At 37.1% G+C, this 23,712-nt stretch overlaps 2 protein-coding genes across 5 annotated transcripts in view; one reads left to right on the top strand and one right to left on the bottom strand.

The window, feature by feature from the left end:
• Positions 1–202: 202 nt before the first annotated feature.
• LOC131789466 (cathepsin L) lies at positions 203–5,717 on the bottom strand. The gene is made up of 6 exons (XM_059106583.2): positions 5,589–5,717; positions 4,216–4,468; positions 3,336–3,530; positions 2,473–2,664; positions 1,657–1,928; positions 203–1,436 (listed from the first exon to the last, which is right to left on the bottom strand). The coding sequence occupies exons 2-6, from the start codon at positions 4,459–4,461 to the stop codon at positions 1,337–1,339; spliced, it is 1,005 nt and encodes a 334-aa protein (XP_058962566.2). The 5' UTR covers positions 4,462–4,468; positions 5,589–5,717; the 3' UTR covers positions 203–1,336.
• Positions 5,718–10,590: 4,873 nt separating this feature from the next.
• LOC131789445 (tensin-3) overlaps positions 10,591–23,712 on the top strand; it is a 43,869-nt gene continuing 30,747 nt past the window's right edge. For 3 of the 4 annotated variants that reach the window (XM_059106552.2, XM_059106551.2, XM_059106550.2), the window contains exons 1-14: positions 10,591–10,904; positions 15,339–15,453; positions 15,846–15,883; positions 16,591–16,647; positions 18,524–18,559; positions 19,718–19,785; positions 20,183–20,250; positions 20,369–20,466; positions 20,725–20,775; positions 20,989–21,044; positions 21,155–21,221; positions 21,471–21,535; positions 22,292–22,375; positions 23,024–23,077. In XM_059106552.2, coding sequence (XP_058962535.2) covers positions 10,710–10,904; positions 15,339–15,453; positions 15,846–15,883; positions 16,591–16,647; positions 18,524–18,559; positions 19,718–19,785; positions 20,183–20,250; positions 20,369–20,466; positions 20,725–20,775; positions 20,989–21,044; positions 21,155–21,221; positions 21,471–21,535; positions 22,292–22,375; positions 23,024–23,077 — 1,052 coding nt within the window. In that variant the 5' untranslated portion in view covers positions 10,591–10,709. Of the gene's footprint in view, positions 10,905–14,976; positions 15,122–15,338; positions 15,454–15,845; positions 15,884–16,590; positions 16,648–18,523; positions 18,560–19,717; positions 19,786–20,182; positions 20,251–20,368; positions 20,467–20,724; positions 20,776–20,988; positions 21,045–21,154; positions 21,222–21,470; positions 21,536–22,291; positions 22,376–23,023; positions 23,078–23,712 lie in introns of those variants that run through there. The other variant, XM_059106554.2, reaches the window with a different exon arrangement.

Here is a 23,712-nt window from a genome sequence, read left to right as displayed (position 1 = left end):
ATTTTGCCAAAGAAAAAACCCTCTAGAGCTTTGAGTGCTAGTACCTCATTACATTGGCTGTGACCACGGACTTCCTTGTGATGGTTTTAAGTTTGGAATTTTCTACCGCGCTCATGTATTAGTCACAAGCGCTTTAGGAAAACACTTGTGCCCAGGTTGACGATAATCAAACGAGAGTCATAAATAGCAACCAAGCAAAATGTTGAGAAATGATCAGTGGATCAAATTTTATTTGTTTATTTCTATCTTTGCCTGTTAAAATCTCAACCATATAAAATCTGTATCAACGCTTAACCCTTTAACTCCTGTGAGTGACCAAGACAGAATTTCTCCCTACAACATCCATGCAATTTCAGTCAGACAAGTGATGAGAATAAAGAGAAATATCAATTAGGGGATTATCAGTTGATCCAGCAACAAATTCTCAGAACTAAAATCATAAGAATGATACAGAAGTCTGTAAGGAGAATTACTGATGAGATCTTGGGAATGAAAGGGTTAAGCAATGAAATGATAATGCAATGAAATGCTTACAGCGAAGCTAAACCTCTAAATTGTATTGAAGAAGTGTTCAACATCTTTTATTTTTGCTACATAATCAGTACAGACAAAGCTGGTATACAAGGAAACTTCCTTTAACTTAAACATAAGATCATCAAAATGTTAACCCTTTACAGCCTTATATCAGTGTGTGTATTCTCCACACAGTTCTCTATTTATTTCTTTAAGTGCTGACAAAGAGAATGTGTTTAGCAATCAAGAGTTTCTCTAATTAGTGATCTGTGACTTGAATATTTGACTTAGGGGTGATATTGAGAGGAAAAATTAGATGCAAGTCAATCCTAAGGGAAAAAGGGGCAACAAATGCATAAATTTCAGAAAAAAAAGATTGTTTGTCTCTTATTTCCTAGTTGGAGGAAAGTTAAATAAGGAAAAAAGTTGAAAGACAAATCCAGTATGTAACTACCATATGAAATAGAAACATTCCTTTCTCATTGAAATATATAAAATATCTCTTAAATAGTGCTTATCAGCTTGAATTGGAAATATTGGTTCCACTGACATATATAGCAGGTCGATACCAATCTTGTAGACTTCCAAAAATATAATTCATTTGATCCAAGAGAAAATGTGCCAGAAATCTATTATCAAGATACCAGTCATAAAAAATATATATCAAAAATAAGAGAAATTTTTTAAATTTGGTGAGAATTTTTCTCTGATTATCTTACAAATATGAAAACCAAATTAATTTACAGTAATTATAAAGCAATATATTTCTTTTAATAGCCTGAATTTGCTGCATTTCCTATCACACCATCATCAGCAGCTCATCCTAAACCAAGGGGTAGCTTGCTGCGGTTGCAACTCCACATTTGTTGTTCTGGTTTCGAGCAATTTTGATGAAGCCCTCCTCTCCCCACGCTGTCCCCCAACTGAAAAATGATTTATAAAAGAAATTAACTTTCACTCTCCTGTTGTTTATCATCCTGACAAGTTCTCATAGCATTCATCAACTTTACCATAAGATGGAAAGTATAGTTCTACCAAGGGTCTGCTCCCACAAACATGCATACACCCTTCAATCCTGAATCCTGGTTGCCATACATAAGGCTTCCTCACTTCCATTGCACATTACAAAATCTCTTAACAAACCTGTTCTTAACCAGCCAGTAGTCCTGTCCATCTTCATTTCCATATCCCACCACAAGGACACCATGATCGAGTTCAGTGCTACTACAAGAAGGGTCATCATAAACCCCTGAGTGGTAAAAATGAAACGAGCTATGGCTGGCATCAATTGCTACTGAGATGGGACCAACTGATGCTGAAGCAGCCTGTAGGGCAGATTCATTACCAGATGTGATATCCATATAACCAGTGTCTGTTGCACCAACATCAGAAACATTAAAGTGACAAGTGCCGACCTACATGTAAAAGAGAGATTGTTGTGGAGATTTAACTCTTTAACTCCCATGAGTGACAAAGACAGAATTTCTCCTTACAATATCAATACAATTCCTAGCAGACAAGTAATGAGAATAAAGAAAAATATCAACAAGTGACTTATTAGTTGATACCATACCAAATTCTCCAAACTGACATCATAAGAATTGTAAGGGGACTGTGGGGAGAAAAACTAATGAGATGTTGGGAGCTAAAGGTTTTTAAGCGTCCAATTTACCCTTTGACTTACTGCTATTTTGACTACAAAACAGCTTGTTTTTTGCTGTAAGACAACTTGGTTCTGGGATTCCTAGGAGAATTTAAGAACAGTACCTGCGTAAATTTTGTTGTCCAAATCAGATGTATGATGGGCAATGTGAAAATATGGAACATGAGATTCCACATACATTTATTTTGAACAGTGTGAATCATGAATTGGAGGGAAAAAGCTGACTGTGTCAAAGTCTAGGATATCTAAAAATGAAGTAACTTAACTGAATATGAATGAAACAGAAACTCTTTTACCTGTGCTTGATAAGGGTAGGAAATTTCTGTGTCAACTCCATCATTGCTTTTGATGTACTTAAAAGCGTTGTCCATCAAACCACCATGACAACCATTGTTACCAAATGCTGATGAACAATCAACCAGATTCTGTTCACTGAGAGAGACAAGTTTTCCAGTCTTCCTAAAGTGCTGTCCTTCCAGAGCTCCAGTCTGGGGAAAGAAAGAAAAGATGATTAGATCTTCCTATATTTGCTTACAGTTTTTCCAAAGATTATTTTTATGAAGAGGAACTTTTAACGGAAAACTATTGTAATAGTCGTCAAAAGGAACCAGCTGACAGAAGATTGATATCAACTTCTTTATACTTACTGACTATTCTTTATAATAATTATCCACAGTGAAAATCAAAAGCAAATCTTCAAGTTAAATTTCTTTTAGCAGAAATTGTGGGAATAAAGATAATGTCTTAAAAATGTCTTAATCCTCTGGAAATCCTCTAAATAAGCTCTTGATAAGGAGCCTGGAGAAAGCTCAAAAGAGGATTTAAGAGCATTTGAATATTTTTTGGAAGAGCATGCTCCAAACTAACTATGATACTTGTACTTTTAGCACTTGACATGATGCCTGGCATTTCATTACTGCAACTGTCTCCTTTAAAACTTTCCACCAGCCCTCACACAATGCTGATAGAATTAAATAATTAACCCTTTACAACCTAACACATATTCTGTATACTGTTCTCTATCATTTTCTGAGGAGCTAATAAGAATTCCATTTTGTTTATAACAATCAAGAGCTCTCTTACACTTAGTGTGTAATTTAAGATGTGATGATGTAAGAGGAAATAAGATGGTAGTCACTCTAAAGGGTCAAATACTTACTGTGCTGAATGCCCAGCAAGATCCACAATGCCCTTGGTTTTTAACAGGTGTAACATAACCCTCTTTTCTCCAGTCAACAGAGTCAGGAACCTTCAAATTTGATGGTGCCAGAAATGTGGGAGACTTTTCTTTAGAGCCTGTTGAACTCTTCCTCATCTTGAAACCATTCAACAATTCCTTTACTTCACGAGATGTCTAAAATATAAAGAAAATATAAATGCAATTGTGTTTTTTGAGACAACAGCTGACAAAAACTGAAATTTCAAGCCCAAATGTGCTACATATGTATACATCACAACTGTGGGCTTTCAAAGGCAATCATGTTTGGCTAATCTTGATGCTTGAAAAATTTAAACTGTAAACAGCCATACAGACACATCAAGGTAACAAGGTAGCCTTTGTAACAATTTAATACAAGTCAGTTTTCAGGGAAAGATCAGATGAATCTGAAAAGAATGATCTGAAAAAATTTGCCATGAGAGAGGAACAACATGTTCATATTAACACAACAATACACTATAAAGCAAAAAAGTTCTAAGAATAAACAAATATCAAATAAGGGAGATTGATCAATCCCACACCAAATTCTCAAAACTAACACAATAAGAAAAATAAATGGCAGATGGGAAGGAAAACTGATGTTGAGATCCTGATCGTGGATGGATTAACCCTTAACTACCAAGATTTGATTGTTAATTCTCCCCTCTGGCTGCTACACTTTCCTTGTAAATTAGTTATGAGAACTTGGTGCCAGATCAAGATGGCAGGTTCTACCTGATAAGTTTGAATATTCTCATTACCTGTTTGCTGAATAATGTATGGATGTTATAAGGGGAAGTTTCATGTTAATCACTTCTGGGAGTTCAAGGGTTAAACTTACCAAGTCTCCAAGGTGATTCATAGCTAGTTTGTATTTGTGAGCCTGGTTATGAGAGACAATCCTCTTCAAGTTATCTTGCCAGATGAAGTTGCGTATTCTCTCTTCATCAACATTTTCATACTCTTTATTGTGGAATGATTTCCACACCTTCCAGCTTGGATCTTCTAGTGCATCAAATTCTTGTTTGCCAGCTGGCCAGGCTAATGAAATTCCAAGAGAGATTGCTAATAGAACTAAACACTTCATGATGAATCTGCAGCAAGGGAAGAAAAGATCAAAGTTTAATTCATTCATTGCCATGATCAAATCACCAACTCTCCTTTCTGATGCTTGTTAACTTTATGTCCTTGTTATGAGATTTAATATTTATGTCTGAGAATCAAGCTATACAGGAAGACATGACTAAGCATTTGATTATCACTCCTGCTGAGGGGCAAAGGGCAAAGGGCATCAACCATGAAGATCCACTAGACTCTATTGATGGCAAATAAATAAAGGAGTAAGTTTCTAAAAATGCCGTGGTGCTGTGTTGGCAGGGGATATTACAAGATAATATCGCTTTATCAACCGAGTTGATACAGCAAATTGACAACAGTAAAGGAACTCACTTCAAGCTGATCAAGTTACCTATTCTCATCACCTGTTTAAAAGATATTGTATGGATATCTTGGGGAGAATTTGCAAGTTAATCATCTCAAGTGGATAAAAGTTCACTGAAAATCACCGACTCATCACATCGGATGTTAGCCAGCAAACACATCATAAGCTTATCTGGTAATTTTTGGCACATGGTCCTTCATTTTACTTGTCCAAGTTCAGCCAAGCAGCTTAAATTTGTGATGTAGCACATCAGTACTGCAATTTTTTTCTGTCCAATTTCTGTAGCACGTGATGTAATGCAAAGAGTGCAAGTAGTTGAGAGGGTTTTCCGTTTGCGTCGTTTTTGAATAAAAAAATTAAACCAGAAATCAGTTATCTTGAAAGCATCAATAAATTAAGCGCGCCTGAAGGGAGCGATCGCGCATCATATATATATTTTTAAATTTAAGTTTTGCCATTGACTTATAATCATTGAATGACTGGATGTACCACTGCGTTGAGTGCTAATATTTCAGTGCGTAAAGGATTACTAACGCCGTCTATTTCAGTATCATGTCCTTGACGATCAAACTGAAATAGTTCAGGGGAAATCGCGAAAATTTGAAGCGAAAGTGAGCGGTTAAAAAAAATTGCCGGTACATCAGGGTAAGGATAAGGCTTTTTCGACAACATTCTACAACTCTGTTGATTAATTGATTGATGCTCAAAGTGCTAAAAAACAGCTTACACTTCCTAAGATTGATTAAGAAACAATAAAGAAAGCCAATACTCACCTTCTAAACTACAGGAATATTTCCAAGCTGAAGAAATAACGGAGAACGTACCCAAAATTCAGAACAGTTTCTTTGTAGTAGTACACCACGCTAACACAGTGTTTTTATTCTGTTGGTTTCAGTCATGCTGTCATGCATATGATTGGATAATGAAATTTTCGCGTAATCTGATTGGTCAATTATGACTTGCATCAGACAACCCGCGAGTCACGAGACTCTCATAGGACTGTCACAAGATTCCCGCGCTTCATATTATAATTAGCAACACCTACGTAGTTTTCCCAGTAATCTACATCCCGTTCGTCCTTTTTCTTTTACCCCGTGGGAATCTTGCAAATGATGCAATCGGCTGATAAAATGTATTTAAGACTCAAGCTATACCTTGTCAAAATAACAAAATAATTGATGTACAAGTAATTTTTAAAATCGTGAGTAAAAAGTAATTTAGAACTTACCGGTGTTTTTTCATTGCTCTCTTTCGCGCCTTGCATGGTGTAATAACATAGCGATCTACACGTTCAAGCGGTTACTGAACAGACATTTAATCTCTATCACGTGCCTTCCAACGGAGTCGGTTGATAGTTTTGTTGCCGAGTTGAGTAATCTGGCCAAAACATGTAATTTTTGCGATTTTTTTGCGGGATAGTTTAATCCGTGATCGCATTGTGCTTGGAATTAAAAACGAGCAGACGACCAAGAAGTTACTGAGAATGAGAGATCTTACTCTGAATCGTTGCATCGACGTGTGTCGCAGCGAGGAAGTTGCTGAGTTGCAAATGAAGTCGTTATCTGGGCCGGTGGATAACATTAATCAAGTAAAGTCAAGTTCTAAAAAGCATCGAGCTCCAACGCCGGTGGACGGGCGGTCGGCAAAGAAAATTTCCTGCAAATTTTGCTATGACCATCAACCTGATAGGAAGATGTGCCCCGCATGGGGAAAGAAGTGCAAGCGATGCAAGGAAAAGAATCATTTTGCCAAGAAGTGTAAGAAAGTTCCTGTCCATAATATTGAGAGCGAAGAGGAGTTAGAGGAGATCAGCGTTGCACGAGTACAGGCTTTGAGAGGGAGAGCTGTGTATGCGAGGATGCTGGTTAGGCAGCAACCGATGCAATTTCAAGTTGATTGTGGTGCAAGTGCAAATATTTTACCTCTGAGGTATGCTGAGGGTGAGGAACTCGACTCGTGTTCGCAAATGCTTGTCATGTGGAATGGAACTAAAGTGACGCCTGTCGGTTCCTGTGCATTGCCTGTTGTGAATCCGAAAACTAATGAGAAGTACAAGGTCCGGTTTCTAGTCGTGAAAGAGGATTTGACCCCTCTGCTTGGCTTAAATTCCACGCAGAAAATGAAGCTGTTAACTGTACACAAGGAAAACTTCATTAATGTCGTGGAGGATGCAAATGATGACCTCACTGCTAATTACGCGGATGTCTTTAACAAAGGTCTCGGAACACTTCCAGGAAAAGTTCGCCTGCAAGTTGACCCAGATTGCAAGCCTTTTATCCTTCCAGCAAGAAAAGTCCCTGTGTCTGTTCGGGAGAAGTTCAAAGAAGAGCTCCAAAGGTTGGAACGTCTTAAAGTAATCACTCCTGTTGATGAACCGACCGAGTGGGTTAGTCAGATTGTTGTAGCTGTAAAGAAGTCCGGCGAACTGCGTGTTTGTATTGACCCGCGACCACTTAACACGGTCTTGAAGAGGGAACGTTATCAAATTCCCGTCATTGACGATTTGTTGCCCGACTTGACAGATGCACGTGTGTTTACAAAGGTTGATTTAGCCTCTGCCTTTTGGCATCTGGAGTTAGATCGCGAGTCTAGTATGCTCACGACATTTGCTACGCCATATGGGCGATATCGTTGGCTCCGTTTGCCGTTTGGTCTCAGTGTTTCGAGTGAAATTTTTCAGAAACGTCTCCATCAAGAGTTACAAGGCCTCCCGGGTGTAAAGTGTATTGCAAATGATATTCTCATCCATGGCACGTGCGAGGCTGATCATGACAGCAATCTAGATGGATTGATGCGCAGATGTCAGCAGAAAGGTATCAAGCTCAATGCCGAGAAGTTAGAGTACAAGTGTAAAGAGGTTCCATTTCATGGGCACCTGCTAACCACAGAGGGTCTAAAGCCAGATCCAGAGAAAGTGAGAGCAATCGTCGAGATGCCACGCCCAAAGGACCGAGGTGATATTTTACGCCTGAATGGAATGGTCAATTATCTTAGCCGTTTTCCACCCCACTTATCTGATGTGATGAAACCTCTACGAGATCTTACCCATAAAGATGCAGCATGGTGTTGGGATGATTTGCGAGAGAAAGTTTGGAATGATGTCAAGACATCGATTGCATCAGCACCCGTTCTAGCCTACTACAAGCCCACTGAAGTGCTTGAGATCCAGTGTGATAGCAGCCAGAGTGGTTTAGGTGCAGCTTTAATGCAGAATGGTCACCCAATTGCGTACGCTAGTAGAGCCTTAACAGAGACGGAATCTCGCTATGCGCAGATTGAAAAGGAGATGTTGGCAATCGTGTTTTCAGTATAGAAGTTCAATGACTTTACCTTCGGTAGAAGAACTGTTGTCCATACTGACCATAAGCCACTTGAGTCAATTTTCATGAAATCACTTCATCGCGCTCCTAAGAGGTTGCAAGGAATGTTAATCCGTTTGCAAAAGTACGATTTGGTGGCACAGTACGAGAGGGGAAGCAGAATGTTCTTAGCGGACACTCTCTCTAGAGCTTATCTTCCCTCGGGTGCGCAGATTGAGTCAGAGTTTGAGACAATCAACATGATGAATTACTTGCCAATATCTGAAGCCAGGCTACTGCAAATTCAGCGGGAGACAGAGCAGGATGAATCGCTTCAAGTTCTGAAGGCAGTGATTCAGCATGGCTGGCCTGAAAATAAGAGTACCCTGCCGCTTCTAGCCCCTCGTTACTTCGATATGAGAGATGAGCTGTCCGTTCAGGATGGTCTGATTTTTAAGGGAGAAAGGGTAGTGGTACCCAAGGCTGCTAGGAGTGGTCTCCTAAAAAGTATTCACAATTCGCACCTTGGAGTTAATGGTTGCCTTAACAGAGCGCGTGAGTGTCTTTATTGGCCTGGGATGACAGGAGATATCAAGAACTATGTGTCAACATGTGAAGCCTGAAGAGAGTACGAACAGGGTCAAAGGAAGGAAACACTCATCAGCCACGAAGCACCTAGTCGGCCGTGGCAGTTCGTTGCAGCAGACCTATTTGAGTTAAATGGAAAAAGTTACCTTGTGACTGTGGACTATTTTAGCGATTTCTTCGAGCTCGACCATCTGAGAAGTACATCCTCTGTCTACGTCATCAAGAAGCTTAAAGGTCATTTCGCGAGACATGGCATTCCTGAGCAACTCGTTACTGATAAAGGGCCACAGTTCGTCTCGCGCGATTTCCTGAAATTCTCTAAAGAGTGGGATTTTGAGCACAGAACCAGCAGTCCGTATCATAGTCAGTCGAATGGAAAGGCTGAGAGCGCCGTTAAGCAAGCGAAGAAAATTCTGTTAAAGTGCGGCAAGACTGGTTCAGACGCGTTTCTCGCTTAACTAGACCACAGAAACACACCGCCTGCGAGTATGCAAATCAGCCCAGCACAGCGGCTATTTAGCAGAAGGACAAGAAGTCTGCTCCCGATGACTGCTGCATTATTAAAGCCATCTGTTTCAGATGAGAACGTGACACATACCAAGCTTCATTGCCGCTAGCAGCAACAAGCCAAGTACTACAACAGAGGCGCACGAGACCTCCAGCCCTTAGAGCCCGGAGATACTGTGCGAGTTGAGCCCTGGCGCGCGGGAAGAAAAGAGTGGCAAAAGGGTGTCGTAAAGAGTCGCATTGACAAAAGATATTACGAGGTTGAGTTGCCTCAAGGACTCCTTCGACGAAATCGTGTTGAGCTACGCAAGTCTCATGAAGCGCCTATCAAAGTTGAAGATGACGACGTCATAGAGGCGCGCAAGCAGTCATCCACAGAGACACGCGAAGGTACACGCGAACAGGCACCTCTAGATACACGCGTGGAAACATTCGACCAGCCGCGCGATCCGTTGTCTTCGGTGCCAGATGCACCTAAGTCGCCCAGTCCTTTACAGGCACCGAGAAGGTCCACGCCCGTCCGTCAGCCGCCCAAGCGTCTACAGGACTATGTGCTTACTTAAGCCTAGGAACTCTTTCCAAGGAACTGAATTTCATTAATATGTGCTTAGTCGTTTGTTTGTTTGTTTGTTTGTTTTTTTTTCCGTTAAGTTGTTTTCTTATTTCTCTATAAAAGGGAGGGTGTTATAATATTGTAATTTTCACGCCCTATGTTGAATTTCATTTGCACGTGCTGCTAGACTCATTATATATTCAGTTTCGTTTGTACCTTGAAGGCACTTGATAGAGATTAAATGTCTGTTCAGTAACCGCTTGAACGTATGGATCGCTGTGTTATTACACATGGCTAAGCTGAGTCGAAGTTCGTTAGTCGAAATAAGAATGAAAATCAACAACAACAGCCACAGAATTCGTCGAGGAACAAAGGTGACAGTTTCAAGAGTAATGCGTGACGGGTAACGCAATTGATCCGACATCCGCGCGCTCTTTTTTTAAGTTATGGAGAAAGTATAAATATAAAAGACTGATTTAACACACTCATCGAAAAAAAAGGTGCCCTAAGCATTGTATTGTGAGAGTGAAACACTAACTATAATTTTTATGTTTTTAAACTAAATTTTCTATGGTGGAATTTGGTCAATATCGAGTCACGCCTCGTCGTTATGTCCCTGAAAGTTATATTTTAATTATCATTTGATTAATATGCCTTTGATGCAAACAATCAGCATAGATTCTCTTTTTAATACCTTCTTTTCTTTCATACGTGCCTTTTTGTTAGCAGACAAAACGAGTTTCCGGTATTTTTGTTATGATTTTGTAGTGGAATGTTATTGATCTTTCTTGATAACTGATTAATATTTATTAATTTGCTACCCACGGACTCGGAAACCAGATGCTATAAAAACACGACCATGGTGTACTGAGTTGGGACACATTTGCTCGTGTTTGTTTCATGTTAACAAATCTATCCATCGACTACTCAGCTGTGGTTTGAATGGGATGAACAAAGCTGTAAACACAGCTCTTGAAGGCTTCATCTGCCCTGCATGTTTGGTCGACTTTCCGAGTGCATCGAAGCTTCAAGACCACTGGTTGAAGTTTCATTCGCCCAAAGTCACCGCCAGCGGAACTGATCGCGTTTCTGATGATTACGAATCTATACCAGATGATTCTTCACCGGATTGTGCTCCTCAGGTGTGAATTGTTTTTGTTTAGACAATGAGGAATTCAGGAGAAGTTTTGAAAATGAGATTCCTTGTCAAATGGCTTAGTATTTCACAGCAGGATTTCTGAGATATCGTTGAATCCGCAGAGCAAGCGTTGTAAATATTGACATTTTGTAATATTTATTTAGAGAAAACGACAGTTCTAACAGGGTTTGACTCTGTAATAGAAGGGAGTCTCATATGGAAGTAGTCTTAGTTCATTCGACAAACACAGATAATTTTTTTTGTGCACATATGGAGCCTCGAAACTAATTATTCGTTTCGTGAACGTGGGGGACATAGGTCTAACAGAATTCACGAATAATAGGGCTTATTGCAGCTTATATTCTAATTCAATCAAGATACAAGAAGCAGAAATAACAGTCTCCTTGATATTGTTAACACAATTTAGCTTCATCGTAGTTTCTCGTGAGAATTTTTTTTTACTTCCGAGTTATTTGTGCACGAATTCTGCAAAGATGTATCCAATACAAGCCTCAAACGCACCCGACATTGAATGTAGCAAAGTCCGAAAGAAATGTACACAGACTCTTAAACTATTTCTACGCCGTTTTAAATGAATCTTCATAATCGATTTGTAATCATTTTAAAGGACATGATTTTTCTGTTTTTTGAAATGGATCTTTTTAGGGAAATTAATTTTGTTACCTGTATTGATCTATTACACTTTTTAGGCAAATTAATTTAACCCAATGTACTTCAAGCTGTCAATAGCGCCAAATTAGCATATGAATGTCAAATATTTATTTTGGTGTCGAAATTTCTAGATTTTGTGGTCCAAGTGAATCAAAAGAATTGCTTATTTATTGAATGGGTACTTTTCATTAATATGGCAATTGCTTACGATGTAGGTATGTGCATATATGGCTTTGGTTTCCTGTCAAGGAACTGCTCTAATATTTAAAATGAATTGGTTAGAACAGATTGTTTGCTTGTGATTTCACATTATGACTGGCTCTGACAGAGTTATGCTATGGTAATGAATGGTAAAAACCAAAAGAAAAACTATGATTAACCAAGTGTAAACTGCATGATATGTGGAAGGAAATGGTGAGAGTTAACTTTGCTAATCTGGTCTGCAACAGAAAAATTTTATTTTAAAATTGTTTTAGCAAACAACATTAGCCTCTTGACAGAATTTTACTGTGAGATTATGCCATGAGGCAATATTGCTCTACCTTTGTGTTTTCTCTTCATAAGTGTTCTGCTGTGTTGATGTTAGTTTTAAAAATAATTAAACAATCACTCAAACATATGTATCAATCAGATTCTCAATTAAAAGACTTTTGCTATATCTGTTATTATTTGAAACAAGTTTTTAAGGTTAGTTTTTCTTTTTTTGTGTCCATTCAGTGATACTTGTATCAGTATAAAGAAATAGTTTCTAGATTTTTCTAACATCTTCCTTGATATCACAAAAGATCTGATCGTGATATTACCACTTACTTTTAGAAATTGCTGTTAAATGGTGTGAATATCTCTCCTTGGAGAGACAAGTGCCATTCGAAGTAACCAAGAAGTTAACACTTTAACTTCCAAGATCTAATTGTTAATTCTTTCCTCTAACTGCCACACAATGCCTTGTAAATTAGTTGCAAGATTGTCAAGGGAACAACTTATACCTGATAAGTTTGAATATTCTTATTGCCTGTTTGCCAGAAAATGTATGGATATTGTTGAGAGAAGTTGGGTGTTAATCACATCTGGAAGTAAAAGAGTTGAAGGAAAGTAATGGATTGTGAAAGATTGAAAAGTTGATCAATATAGAGAACACATGACCAATTGCCTGAAAAGATCAGGCTGAATTTTTCATGTTATCATAATTTTTACTTTGCCTCTTTAAATGTAAGATCCTTTGTATAATAAGTTAAATCATGCACACATTTTGATTGGTTCTTACCTTAATGATCCATCGCAGGACAGGCAAACATAGAAACATAGAAATAGATATCATGTTGCCATGGGCTGGTACAGTAATAGATCATGGGGAGGTCAAAATGTGGTAAGAACATTAGTGATACACTCTGTGCCACTTTTTTGTTCTTGCGACATTTTGACATCATCTGTTATCTATAAGTGCACAGATGCTAGGGAACATGGAATATAATTGTTAAGAGGTGATCTTCTTGGCATGGCTACAGCTTCTTAGTTTATTGGTAATGGGATCTGGTGACCTTTAAATCATGAGCTAAACGATTCAGCATTTGATTGTTAATTGATGAACTGTCAGCAAAAAAAATTTACAGGATAGATTTTTGTTTACTTTCATGGACTTTTATTGATGTCATCAGTTACTTGGTTTGTTCTCTACTGGATGTATTGAGAGTGATAGCAAATCTGTAATTTGCTACTACTGACCATATATTCCTGAGATAGAGATAAAAGTGTAATCCATGGCAATCAGTATGAGGAAACCTTACTTGTGACTTTCATTGATTGGCTGATAACAATTAAGGCGTAGCTATCCACCACTAATATCAACTGACAACTAACAAATGACCCATTATTTGTGTTGAATTTTTAGATCACTTAATTGTTCAGTCAAGGGTAGTCTCAGAATTACAGTATTTGCTAAGATGCTGAGTTTAAAGAAGTTTTACACTGCTCCTTGCAAGAAACTATGACAGGAAACATTATAATCAAAAGTTTTTGGTTGTCTGTTCTGGATCTCATGTAGTCCTTTTAGACCTTTAAGAATCTATGCAGTTGAATGCCAAAAGTAATCCTTAGCTCCTTTGCTTTGCTTTTCCACACACTCTGATTGTTTCAGACAGTGAGTGCCCTTTTCTCAATCAGTCAGATGCAAAAAGTTTGAACAGCAACTGGGACTTTTCACTTTTTTTTTTTCCATGTTTAACCATTTCACTCCCAAGATTAGATTGTTAATTTTTCCTTCTAGCTGTTACACATTTCCTTGTAAACTTGTTACAAGAATTTAGTGTTGAATCAGTGTAATATCTTGTACCTATTGGGAATGAGTATTCTCGTGACCAGTTTGCTGGATATTATATGATTGGATACTAAAGGGAGATGTTATGGGTGGTCATTTCTGGGAGTTAAAGGGTTGAGACAGTTAACCCTTTAACTCCCAAGATCTCATTAGTAACTCTCTCTACTGTCTGCCATATAGTCTTGTGATGTTAGTTTGGAGAATTTGGTATTGGATCAACTAATAATTCCCTAATTAAGATTTTTCTTTATTCTCGTCACTTGTCTGTTTGATACTGTATTGATATTGTAAGGAGAAATTCTGTCTTGGTCACTCATGAGAGTTAAAGGGTTAACTCTTCAACTTTGAGTTGTCATTGGCTCCTTGTGGTTTTTCATTTAATTTATCTGATTTTCCACTGTGTTCTCTTTGGTTTTGGTTTGATGATTGTTATTAAGCAAAATACACTCTTGATTTGTCTAATACTTGGATTGGTTAAGGCACCTTGTATGTATATATCATCACCACATACCCTTGGTATTTGTCAAGTTATATCCTCTCTAAGAGATATTTTCAAAAATTAACAATTAGATGTCTGGATTTTTAATTTTCACCTCAGGAGAATTCTGGCACCCACTGTGACTATGAGATAAAAAATGAAAATATAAACATAAAAAGGACTAGATTGAAAAAAGAAAAACATCTATGATTACATTTCGCTTTTTGCTTGGGGTAATCATTTTTGAAGGATTAAACCCTTGATATCCAAACATCAGTGTGCAAGTTCTCCTTAATGTTCTCTATACATTTCCCAAAGTGCTTACAAGGAGAATCTCTCTAACAATCAAGGGCTTATAATAATTATCTTTATTGAGATCACTTTTTCATACAAGTAATGATCATTTCCTTTATTTTTGATACCATAATGTTTGATTTAGGGGTGATGAGGAAAGGAGAAATTAGATCTTAGTCACTCTTAGAGGTTAAAAGGTTAAGTTACCAATATGAGACAGTTGATTGACATTAATAGATATTTCCAAATGGCTGGCATCTGGAATTACATTCCAAGAGGATATTAAATGTCTGGATTAACTTTCACCATGTTGACAGTATGATGCATGAACGAGGAGCCAGCCTGATCCTTCCATCTTCCTCATTTAGATCTCTTTTGTATGTTCTCAAAGCTAGCTTTGAAGAGAAAAAGATCCCTAAAAATCCTGCATCATTTTGCAGGTTCTGTTACAATTGGATCAAAGGTAAAGGTTCTAATTTTATTAGCAAATGATTCAAATGAGAATTTTGGTGACTCAAGGTCATTACAAAAGACTTGTATTTTGTCTAGGGTTGTAATTTTTTCCTCACATAGTTGTAAGATGATTCTAGAGGTCAACATTTATGTGTTCTACTCAGCAACTTATTATAATTAGATTTCTTTGTGTTTAACAAGCTTAATATGCTTTCTTTTCTTTACAGGAGAGTAAAGATCATAACTCCTGTGAACATGTTTTCAAGTCTGACTTGTTAGCTGTACTGGAGAAATGTGGCTTTTGTGGTCAAGAGATTGATAGCTTAGGGAAAATATGTGAAGGTGTAAAGATTGTCTTGCTCCATTCTATCTCTTTGTAGCATTTTTTTAAAAATATATTTGAGTACATGTGCAGGCATAATATTACGTGTTTATATTTCTCTGGTCATGCCAAGCTGATGGAGTGTATGTTTTCATTTACTTTATACATCAAAATTTATTTGCTTGTGTTAAACTTCATTAGTTTTAATTAATGACATGTATATCAAGATTTTAAACATTTGTTGGAAATGAGAGTGAATTAGATTTTGAACACTTAACAGCATTTTATTAGTGAACTCATTTACATAACTAACAAGAAGACAGTGTCAAGGTCATCCCATTTATTAACAATCTGATTTGCATCGTAATGAAAAGTAAAGAAAAACATTTTAATATATATTCTGAACTTGCAGGTTGTAATTTCCATTGCCATGACAAGTGTGAAAAGATGGTAAGAATTTAAGCTGTAATCACTGTAATTATTCTTTCATCTGATGCTTTGAAGTACTTATTCTCTACATATGAATGATATCAATTAGTAATTTGTAATTAATTAATTATTAATTGATGGTAAGTCATAATTTTGTAGTCGATACTGTAAGAGTGTACTTAGTAGGTACAGTTTCAAGAGTATGGTTTCAAGAGCACACTTCACTTATCACCATTTTAGCCCAGATACGACCAGATTTTATTGATCGATGGATAAAGTTGAATGTTGGAAAGAGGGGTCTTTGATGTGTGGGCTCACCAGCTTCCCTTGGTCAGGATGCCAAAGCAAAAATACTTTTTCTTTCTAACTTGGGGACAGTTTTTAAAAAGCCCATTCCCTGAATGCGGGAGAGCAGCTGTGGCTGGTATAGTTTCAAGAGAAAATTTCACCCATCACTAGTATAATAATACTTTTAGTCTCTGCTGGGACCTTGGACTTTACTCATTTGCTGATTGATTTTGTTGTTGGGAAGAAGGTTCGTCTATTTCTGGGTTCTTAAGCTTCTCTCCATCAGTGTGAAAAAGAAAAAACTCTTTCATTTTGACCTTGAACAGTTGGTAAAGAGCACCTTCCCTAAAGCTCTTTAACAATTTTTTCATTTTTTTATTAATTCAATATGTTCTTAATTTGATTTATCTTGTGCTTTTGCAATGACTATTTTACCAAAGGTCAAAGAGCAGTGCTCAAGACAAAGTTCTGTCAAATCAACACAGTGTAAATTCAAGGTAATTTATACAAAATATCTTAATGATAGATACACATAAATACACTTTGAAAATAAGACTCGTCAGTCTTCAGTTTATATTACATGTATATCAAGGTAGTAGCTCTCAAACTTGCAGACCAATGAGTAACCTGACTTTCCTAACACGTAAACTTCTAAGAGTGACTAGCATCTAATTTCTCCTTACAATATCCCCCCCTGAATCAAACATTAGGGTCACGAGAATAAAAGAAATGATCATGAACTCAAGAAGCTTTTGATTGTAAAACAAACTCTCTTTGTCAGTGCCTTAAGAAATGTATAGAGAACAGTGTGGAGAATATGCATATTGATGTTAGGGTGTAAGGGGTGAGAAAGTGTCAGACTATGCATTGCCAGGCCTAGTTTATAGAGAAATATGATAAGGTGATGATTATGACATGTTGAACTTATGTTCAAAACGTCAGGTCTTGTAAGACCTTGTACCTTTTGTGAGTATAATACCAGCAAAGGGTTCTGAAAACCTGTTAAAATTTTGGGGCTAACTTGTAGTTAACCCTCTAACTCCCATGAATGACAAAGACAGAATTTCCCCTTACATTATCAATGCAAAATCAAGAAGACAAGTCATTGGACTAATGAAAAATATCAGTTTGGGGATTATTAGTGATCCAATACCAAATACTCCAAACTAACATTATAGGAATTGTATGACAGACAGTAAGGAGAATTGCTAATGAGATCTTGGGAGTGAAAGGGTTAACTACAGGCTATCACCATTGAGGTGCAGTGGCAATATACCTTTTTAACCTCTTAACTACCAAGATCTGTTTTTAATTCTTCCCTTTAGCTGCTACACACTACCTTGTAAATTAGTTAGAAGAATTTGGTGGTAGATCAAGATGAAAACTTCCTTCTGATCAGTTTCAGTATTCTCAATACCAATTTGCTGGATAATGTATGGATATCATAGCGAGAAGTTGTATGTCTATCATTTCTGGGAGTTAAACAGTTGTAACAAGTCTACAAGAATCAGTCTTGTATTGCAACCTGTGTTATGACAGAAAATAGAACTGCAAACACCAGCCTGGATTTTCTGTATTTAGATATAAATAACTACACATCACTGTATCACCTGATTTCAATGAGATGCTAATGCTTCTCTTGTGATCTAAGACAAAAACAAAATGAAGAACAGATTTGAATGATTTAAAGTTCTGTCAAATTACATCCTATACTGAGATTTTTTTGATAAAATTGTCCATAATTAATAATTCATAGTAGATTATAGATCATCAAGTCCTCATTTTATTTTTTCATGTTCTGTCTAAACCCCGCCGCCCCCCCCCCCCACCCACTGCTCTCTAACAAAACTTTAGCTTGTTAGCAACCTCTTCCCTCCTCTTCCCTCTTAAAAAAAGACCCCCCCTAAAAAAACTCCCAAGTGGTAGAAGTGCTGTTATTTAATTGGGCTTGTGTTGGTTTCTGTTTTGAATATTGAAATATTTCAACTAAAAAAAGAGAATGAATTGCATTACTTTAGTTTTTGAAAAGGGCCCCTTCTGTAAACCCACCCCTCTCTCTCTCCCTTTTCTGTGATAAGCCCTGGTCTCCAATAACTGGCCCTCTGTCTGGGAGCCCTGAGAATTGAGAAGTTGCCTAGGGGGTTTAATGATAGGGTCTATCATACTTGTAATCACCTTAGGAAAAAGTCAGGTAAGTATTTGACAAGTTTTAACTCGCAAAAGAGCGCTTTTATTAAATGTAGGAGAGTACTCAGGTTGTTATGTAAAATCTACCACCTGATAATTCTTTATGCAAGAAATTTTACCTGATTGAAATGGATTTCAATCAATTAAATCTCTACTGAATCTTTTGCTCCGGTGATTTTTGGTTAGACCTTGCCTGATGAAGTGGATGTGGGGAAAAGATCGGTAAGTAAAATGTGTGAACAAATAATTCAAACCACTATCAGATAATTAATCTTTCTTTTTAATTTCAAGCCAGAGTTTGTGCTCAAAATTTCAGCTCCAGATACTCTCTACTGTGACCAATTTTTTTTTAATCAACTCAGTTGATAAACAACTAAATTATCCTCTAGGATCCCTCATTGACTCAGCACCACACTTTCTTTATTTAGCTTCCAGATATTGATCATACAACTAAGTTAGAGATAGATTTTATTAAAGAGTAAAGGGGGTAAGTTTCTAAAGAAACTGTGGTGCTACGTCAGTGGGAGAGTATAGCAGGTAATTTAGTGTTTACAACTGAGTTGAAAACATAAATTGGCCACTTTAAAGAGTTAAAAGGCTGACGTTTCCAGCGTTAACCCTTTGTCAGAGGGATGGTTAATGTGTTGACTATTATATGATATCCTTATTGAGTTATAACCATGTCTTGAAATTTTGTGGTGTTACTGATGATGTAACTGATGAATTTCTAATCCCCCTTGGCTCACAGTTCATTTTTACCCTGAGAGGATTTTTATGCCTCTGTAGGAGGTCAGAGCTTATATTTTGGGGTCATTCAACTTGAGTTGCAAATCACTGATCAGGCTCAAAAGACATGCATGCATAAAGCAAGATGCATAAGTACTCGGTTGAATTGTATATGGTTGTGGAGGCTGATTCAAGAAAGGTCTCTTGAGAGTAAGCATGACTACTATGATTTATGTTACTTTCAAACCAGTTACAGATGAACTTAGTATTTGCAATGTTCTCCTTTCAAGTGGTAAATGGTAAAATTTTCCACTGTAGCACCTCCTATTACTGGTACTACCTAAAATGGCTCAGAATTCTGGAACATTTAACAGATAAAAGGATTGCTCTACTGGTTGAAAAATTCTCCTTTTTATTGTGCTCAAAAAAAGGGAGAACATTGCATTTGTGGAAGGCTTTCCCTTAAAGATGTTGAGGCTTTTTGGAAAACATTTTGGTGTGTGAATTTTATTTGTTGATTAATTATTGAGAGCCTGAGCATGCTTGGTATGTATCTACTAGTAGTTTAAATCTTAAAATATGAGTTGAAATTATATTTATTGATATGGGTATTTTTTTAAATAACCCTTTTGTTTTTTTGCTTTTTTTTCTCAGCGGCTACCATCACCACCCAAAAGCCTTGTGACAAACATCTGCTATCACATGCGGCACAGAGTTTCCAAGTACTGTCTTGCACTTTTCTTATTTCAGAAACAAAATTGAGGAATTAACTAATTATTCTAAAAGTCCTTGTAACTAACTGAAGTAAAAAGCAGTGTGAGTCACAAGAAAAATAGTGTAGAGATATTTGACCCTTGCATGGCTGTGAGATGGCAAGTTTGTGTTTTTCAGGACCAGTTCCAGTATGTTCGTAGTAATCTTGTTGCTCTGGAGTGGCATTGTGGAATTGTTGTTCAATCAAAACCAGCCCTCGCATGCATATTTGTACTCCTTTTCGCTTGGTCGATAACGTCAATCAGCAAATTTGGGATGTTCATCCAAGGGTCCTTTGGGTGTGGCTGCTTTGATTTTGCAATTCATTGTCTTAGCTGTTAACTAATTATCACTTCAATGTTCCAGGAACAGAGTGCGGCATGTGGATGAACATTTTGATCTGGACATGACGTACATAACAGACAGAATAATCGGTTAGCCTGGAAATGATTCTTATAATAAGTCTGCCACAATGATTGTTTTTCTTACTACCACAGATTTTCTGCTGTGTTAAACAAATTATATGTTTTTCTATTCTTATGGAAATTATAGCAATGTCATTTCCAGCCTCTGGCTTGGAAACAACATACAGAAATAACCTCAGAGAGGTTGCAAAAATGTTACAGACAAATCACGGAGACAAATTCATGGTAAGCTGGACTCTTCCTTTCTTCCATTTTTCCTTTCCTTTTTATGCTTTCTTTCCCTATTTATTTTTTGTATATTGGAAATATTTTTTTATTATCTGAGATTGATAGTGGGATAAAAACAAAATTATTGAGTTATTTTTCAAAATTAGAATTATCTAAGCTTACGTCAGAGAATTTTGTGATGACCAATCGCTAATGGATGGCCTTACATATCGTTTTCTGGTCTGATCTTTATTAATTAGTTTGCTGTATTTTCAGGTTTTTAATTTATCTGAAAGAAGATATGACATATCCAAATTGAATCATCAGGTGAGGTTCCTGTATGAGTTCAATTTTGTGATGCAATATGGCATTTAATCAACCTTTGGTTGTTAGGTCAAGTTTAGCCTTTGAAAGCTAGAGTGGAGAATTAGTAATCAGATCTTGGGAGTTAAAGGGTTACTTTGCATACCAGCTCTGTACAGAAGTAAATGGAATCAGCAAGTACTTTTAAGTTTGACTTTCATTTTGTTTGTGGTCTAGGTTTTAGATTTTGGTTGGCCCGATCACTTAGCCCCACCTCTTGAAAGATTGTGTAGGTATGTTACTTCTGATTCTTTTTTGTTTTGTTTTGAGAATCAAATAGTGAACTAAAATCCAAATTACAAACTCAGCAATTTTTGTGTTTTTTTCTTTACTTAATATGCAGTATAATTAAATCAATTGATTCATGGCTCAAGAGTGATCCCTTGCATGTGGTAGTTGTCCATTGCAAGGTTAGTAAAGAAATTATTAATAATAGTATCTGTTGATTATTTTGAAAAGGCGTTCTTGATATATGAAGCAATTATTTTCCCAATTGTTGCACTTGGTAATGGTAAGGTGGCAAAATACAATGGTAGAACCCACAGTGTTGCATTCCTTCCAGCAGGCTCCCATAATAATTCGCAACAATTTGCAGGGAGTTAATTCTTCAGTCTAGTAGTTGTTTGGGTTAAACATGTTTTTGATAATTATTATTTCAGGGAGGGAAAGGAAGAACTGGAGTTGTTATTGCTGCGTACATGCACTTCAGTAAGATATGTTCAAGGTAAGTTTTAAACAACTATGAAAACTCTAACATTCAAGAAGTGTGATCACATTTTCTACATTATGTCAAAATCATGTCAAAATGAACAATTTCCCCTTTTTTTTTCAATCCCAGAGATCTTAGACATAATTGTTGCATAACAATAATAATGATGAAGAGGATACCCCTGGCAATAGTGACAATGATAATGATAACAATAATAATATGACTTATATTAGTTTATACAACACATGTGTATAGTGCTTTTTGCACAGGCTTATTGACTGGTTTATGAGTGATTATCAAGACAAGTACTCTTCACCTCTGAGCAGGCGAAGAGACAAAATTGCGCACCAATAATGTAATTTTTGACCATTTTTTGGTATATTGATAAAAATAAACTGATTTTTTTGGTTTCTGTGTAACAATTGTGATAAAACATTCAAATTCAACATAAATTGGTGAAAATTTGTAAGTGGCAAGTGGCAAATCAGTTGACTTTTTGGCAAAACACTGCTGAAGGATTAAACTTTGGGCAAACAGGAATAAATTCAGTAAGTGTCAGAGTGCTGTCTCGTAGCTTTACCACTCCTCACAGTACATGCATTATCCAGCTAGAATGTGGAGCAAATCAATACACAAATACATCAGGTCAGAGATGTGTCCTGATATAATATCCAATTCTCTCAACTAAGTTTCAGAGGGAATGTATTGGATCAAGTAGGGAGAATTATGAATCAGATTCGAGGGTTATTAATTGTGATATTCTCTTGCTAGCCCTCAAGCTGCTCTAGACTGGTTTGCCATGAAAAGATTTTATGATGACAGTTTGGGAGGAGTCACACAGCCATCACAGAGAAGGTTGGTTCTTAAAAAATCAAAATGACTCATTTTTGCTTGTTTTTATATTGTTTCAAATGTTGAAAGTCACACTTCAGGTGAACGTTTATCTTTTAGTTAGAACAGTCTTGGAAGGGGCTGTTGGCAGTGAAATTGGCAGTCATTTCTGAATCAAGAACTCATTTAAATAAGTGGAAGACATGAACAGGGTTTAGTCATTCATTAACGAATAAATTAACACTTTACACCCCAACGTTAGTATTTAAATTCTCCCAGTGTTCCTTATGCATTTCCTATGAAACTAAGAAGGAGAATTTGTTTGGCAATCAGCTGTATCTTGAATTAGTGATCATTTCCTTTATTCTCATGACCTTTACATTTGATGCAAGGGTGATACTGTAAGGAGATATTAGATGCCAGTCACTCTTAAGAGTTAACCCTTTAACTTCCAAGAGTGATCAAGACATAATTTCTCCTGGCAATATCAATACAAAATCAACCATATGAGTGACGAGAATCAAGAAAAATATCAATTTGGGGATAATTAGTTGATCCAATATTAAATTCTCAGAACTAACATTAGAAGAATTGTATGGTTGACAGTTAGGAGAATTACAAATTTGATCTGGGAGTTAAAGGGTTGACTGTGGTGTCCTTTGTCATTTTCAGATACGTGCACTACTTTAGTGATTATTTGGATGGAAAAGTCAAACTGAACACGGAGTAAGTCTTTTGATGTACCACATTTTAAACTATGCCCTCCCCCCACCATCCACCCCCTGGAATACAATGGTTATAATTCTTTTTATTTGCTTATTGAATGTCGTGTGTGGGTGTCGTACAAATGTAAGGGGGGAGGGGATGGGCACTTTTGGTAATTTTTTACGATAAGTCTCTGGGCCTGTCTTTATCAATGCGATTTCTGAATCAAATGAGATAACGCAGTGGGCATCAGCACTCAGGGACTCAATTGCAGTCGTTGTTTTACACATTTACACCCCAAAACTCCAATGCTAGTATGAATATTCTCTATACATTTCCTAGGGTACTAACAAAGAGAATTTGTTGAACGATCAAGAGCGTATTTAGTGGGTGATCCTTTCCTTTATTTTCATGACCTTAATGTGTGATTCAGGGGTGATAGTAAGGGGAGATAGTGAGGGGAGATAGTGAGGGGAGATAGTGAGGGGAGATAGTGAGGGGAGATAGTGAGGGGAGATAGTGAGGTGAGATAGTGAGGGGAGATAGTGAGGGGAGATAGTGAGGGGAGATAGTGAGGGGAGATAGTGAGGGGAGATAGTGAGGGGAGATAGTGAGGGGAGATAGTGAGGGGAGATAGTGAGGTGAGATAGTGAGGG

Source organism: Pocillopora verrucosa, chromosome 13 (assembly GCF_036669915.1).
Source record: "Pocillopora verrucosa isolate sample1 chromosome 13, ASM3666991v2, whole genome shotgun sequence".
Lineage (NCBI taxonomy): Eukaryota > Metazoa > Cnidaria > Anthozoa > Scleractinia > Pocilloporidae > Pocillopora > Pocillopora verrucosa.
Note: the sequence above shows the minus strand (reverse complement) of the source record. Positions and strands in the feature narration are given on the sequence as shown.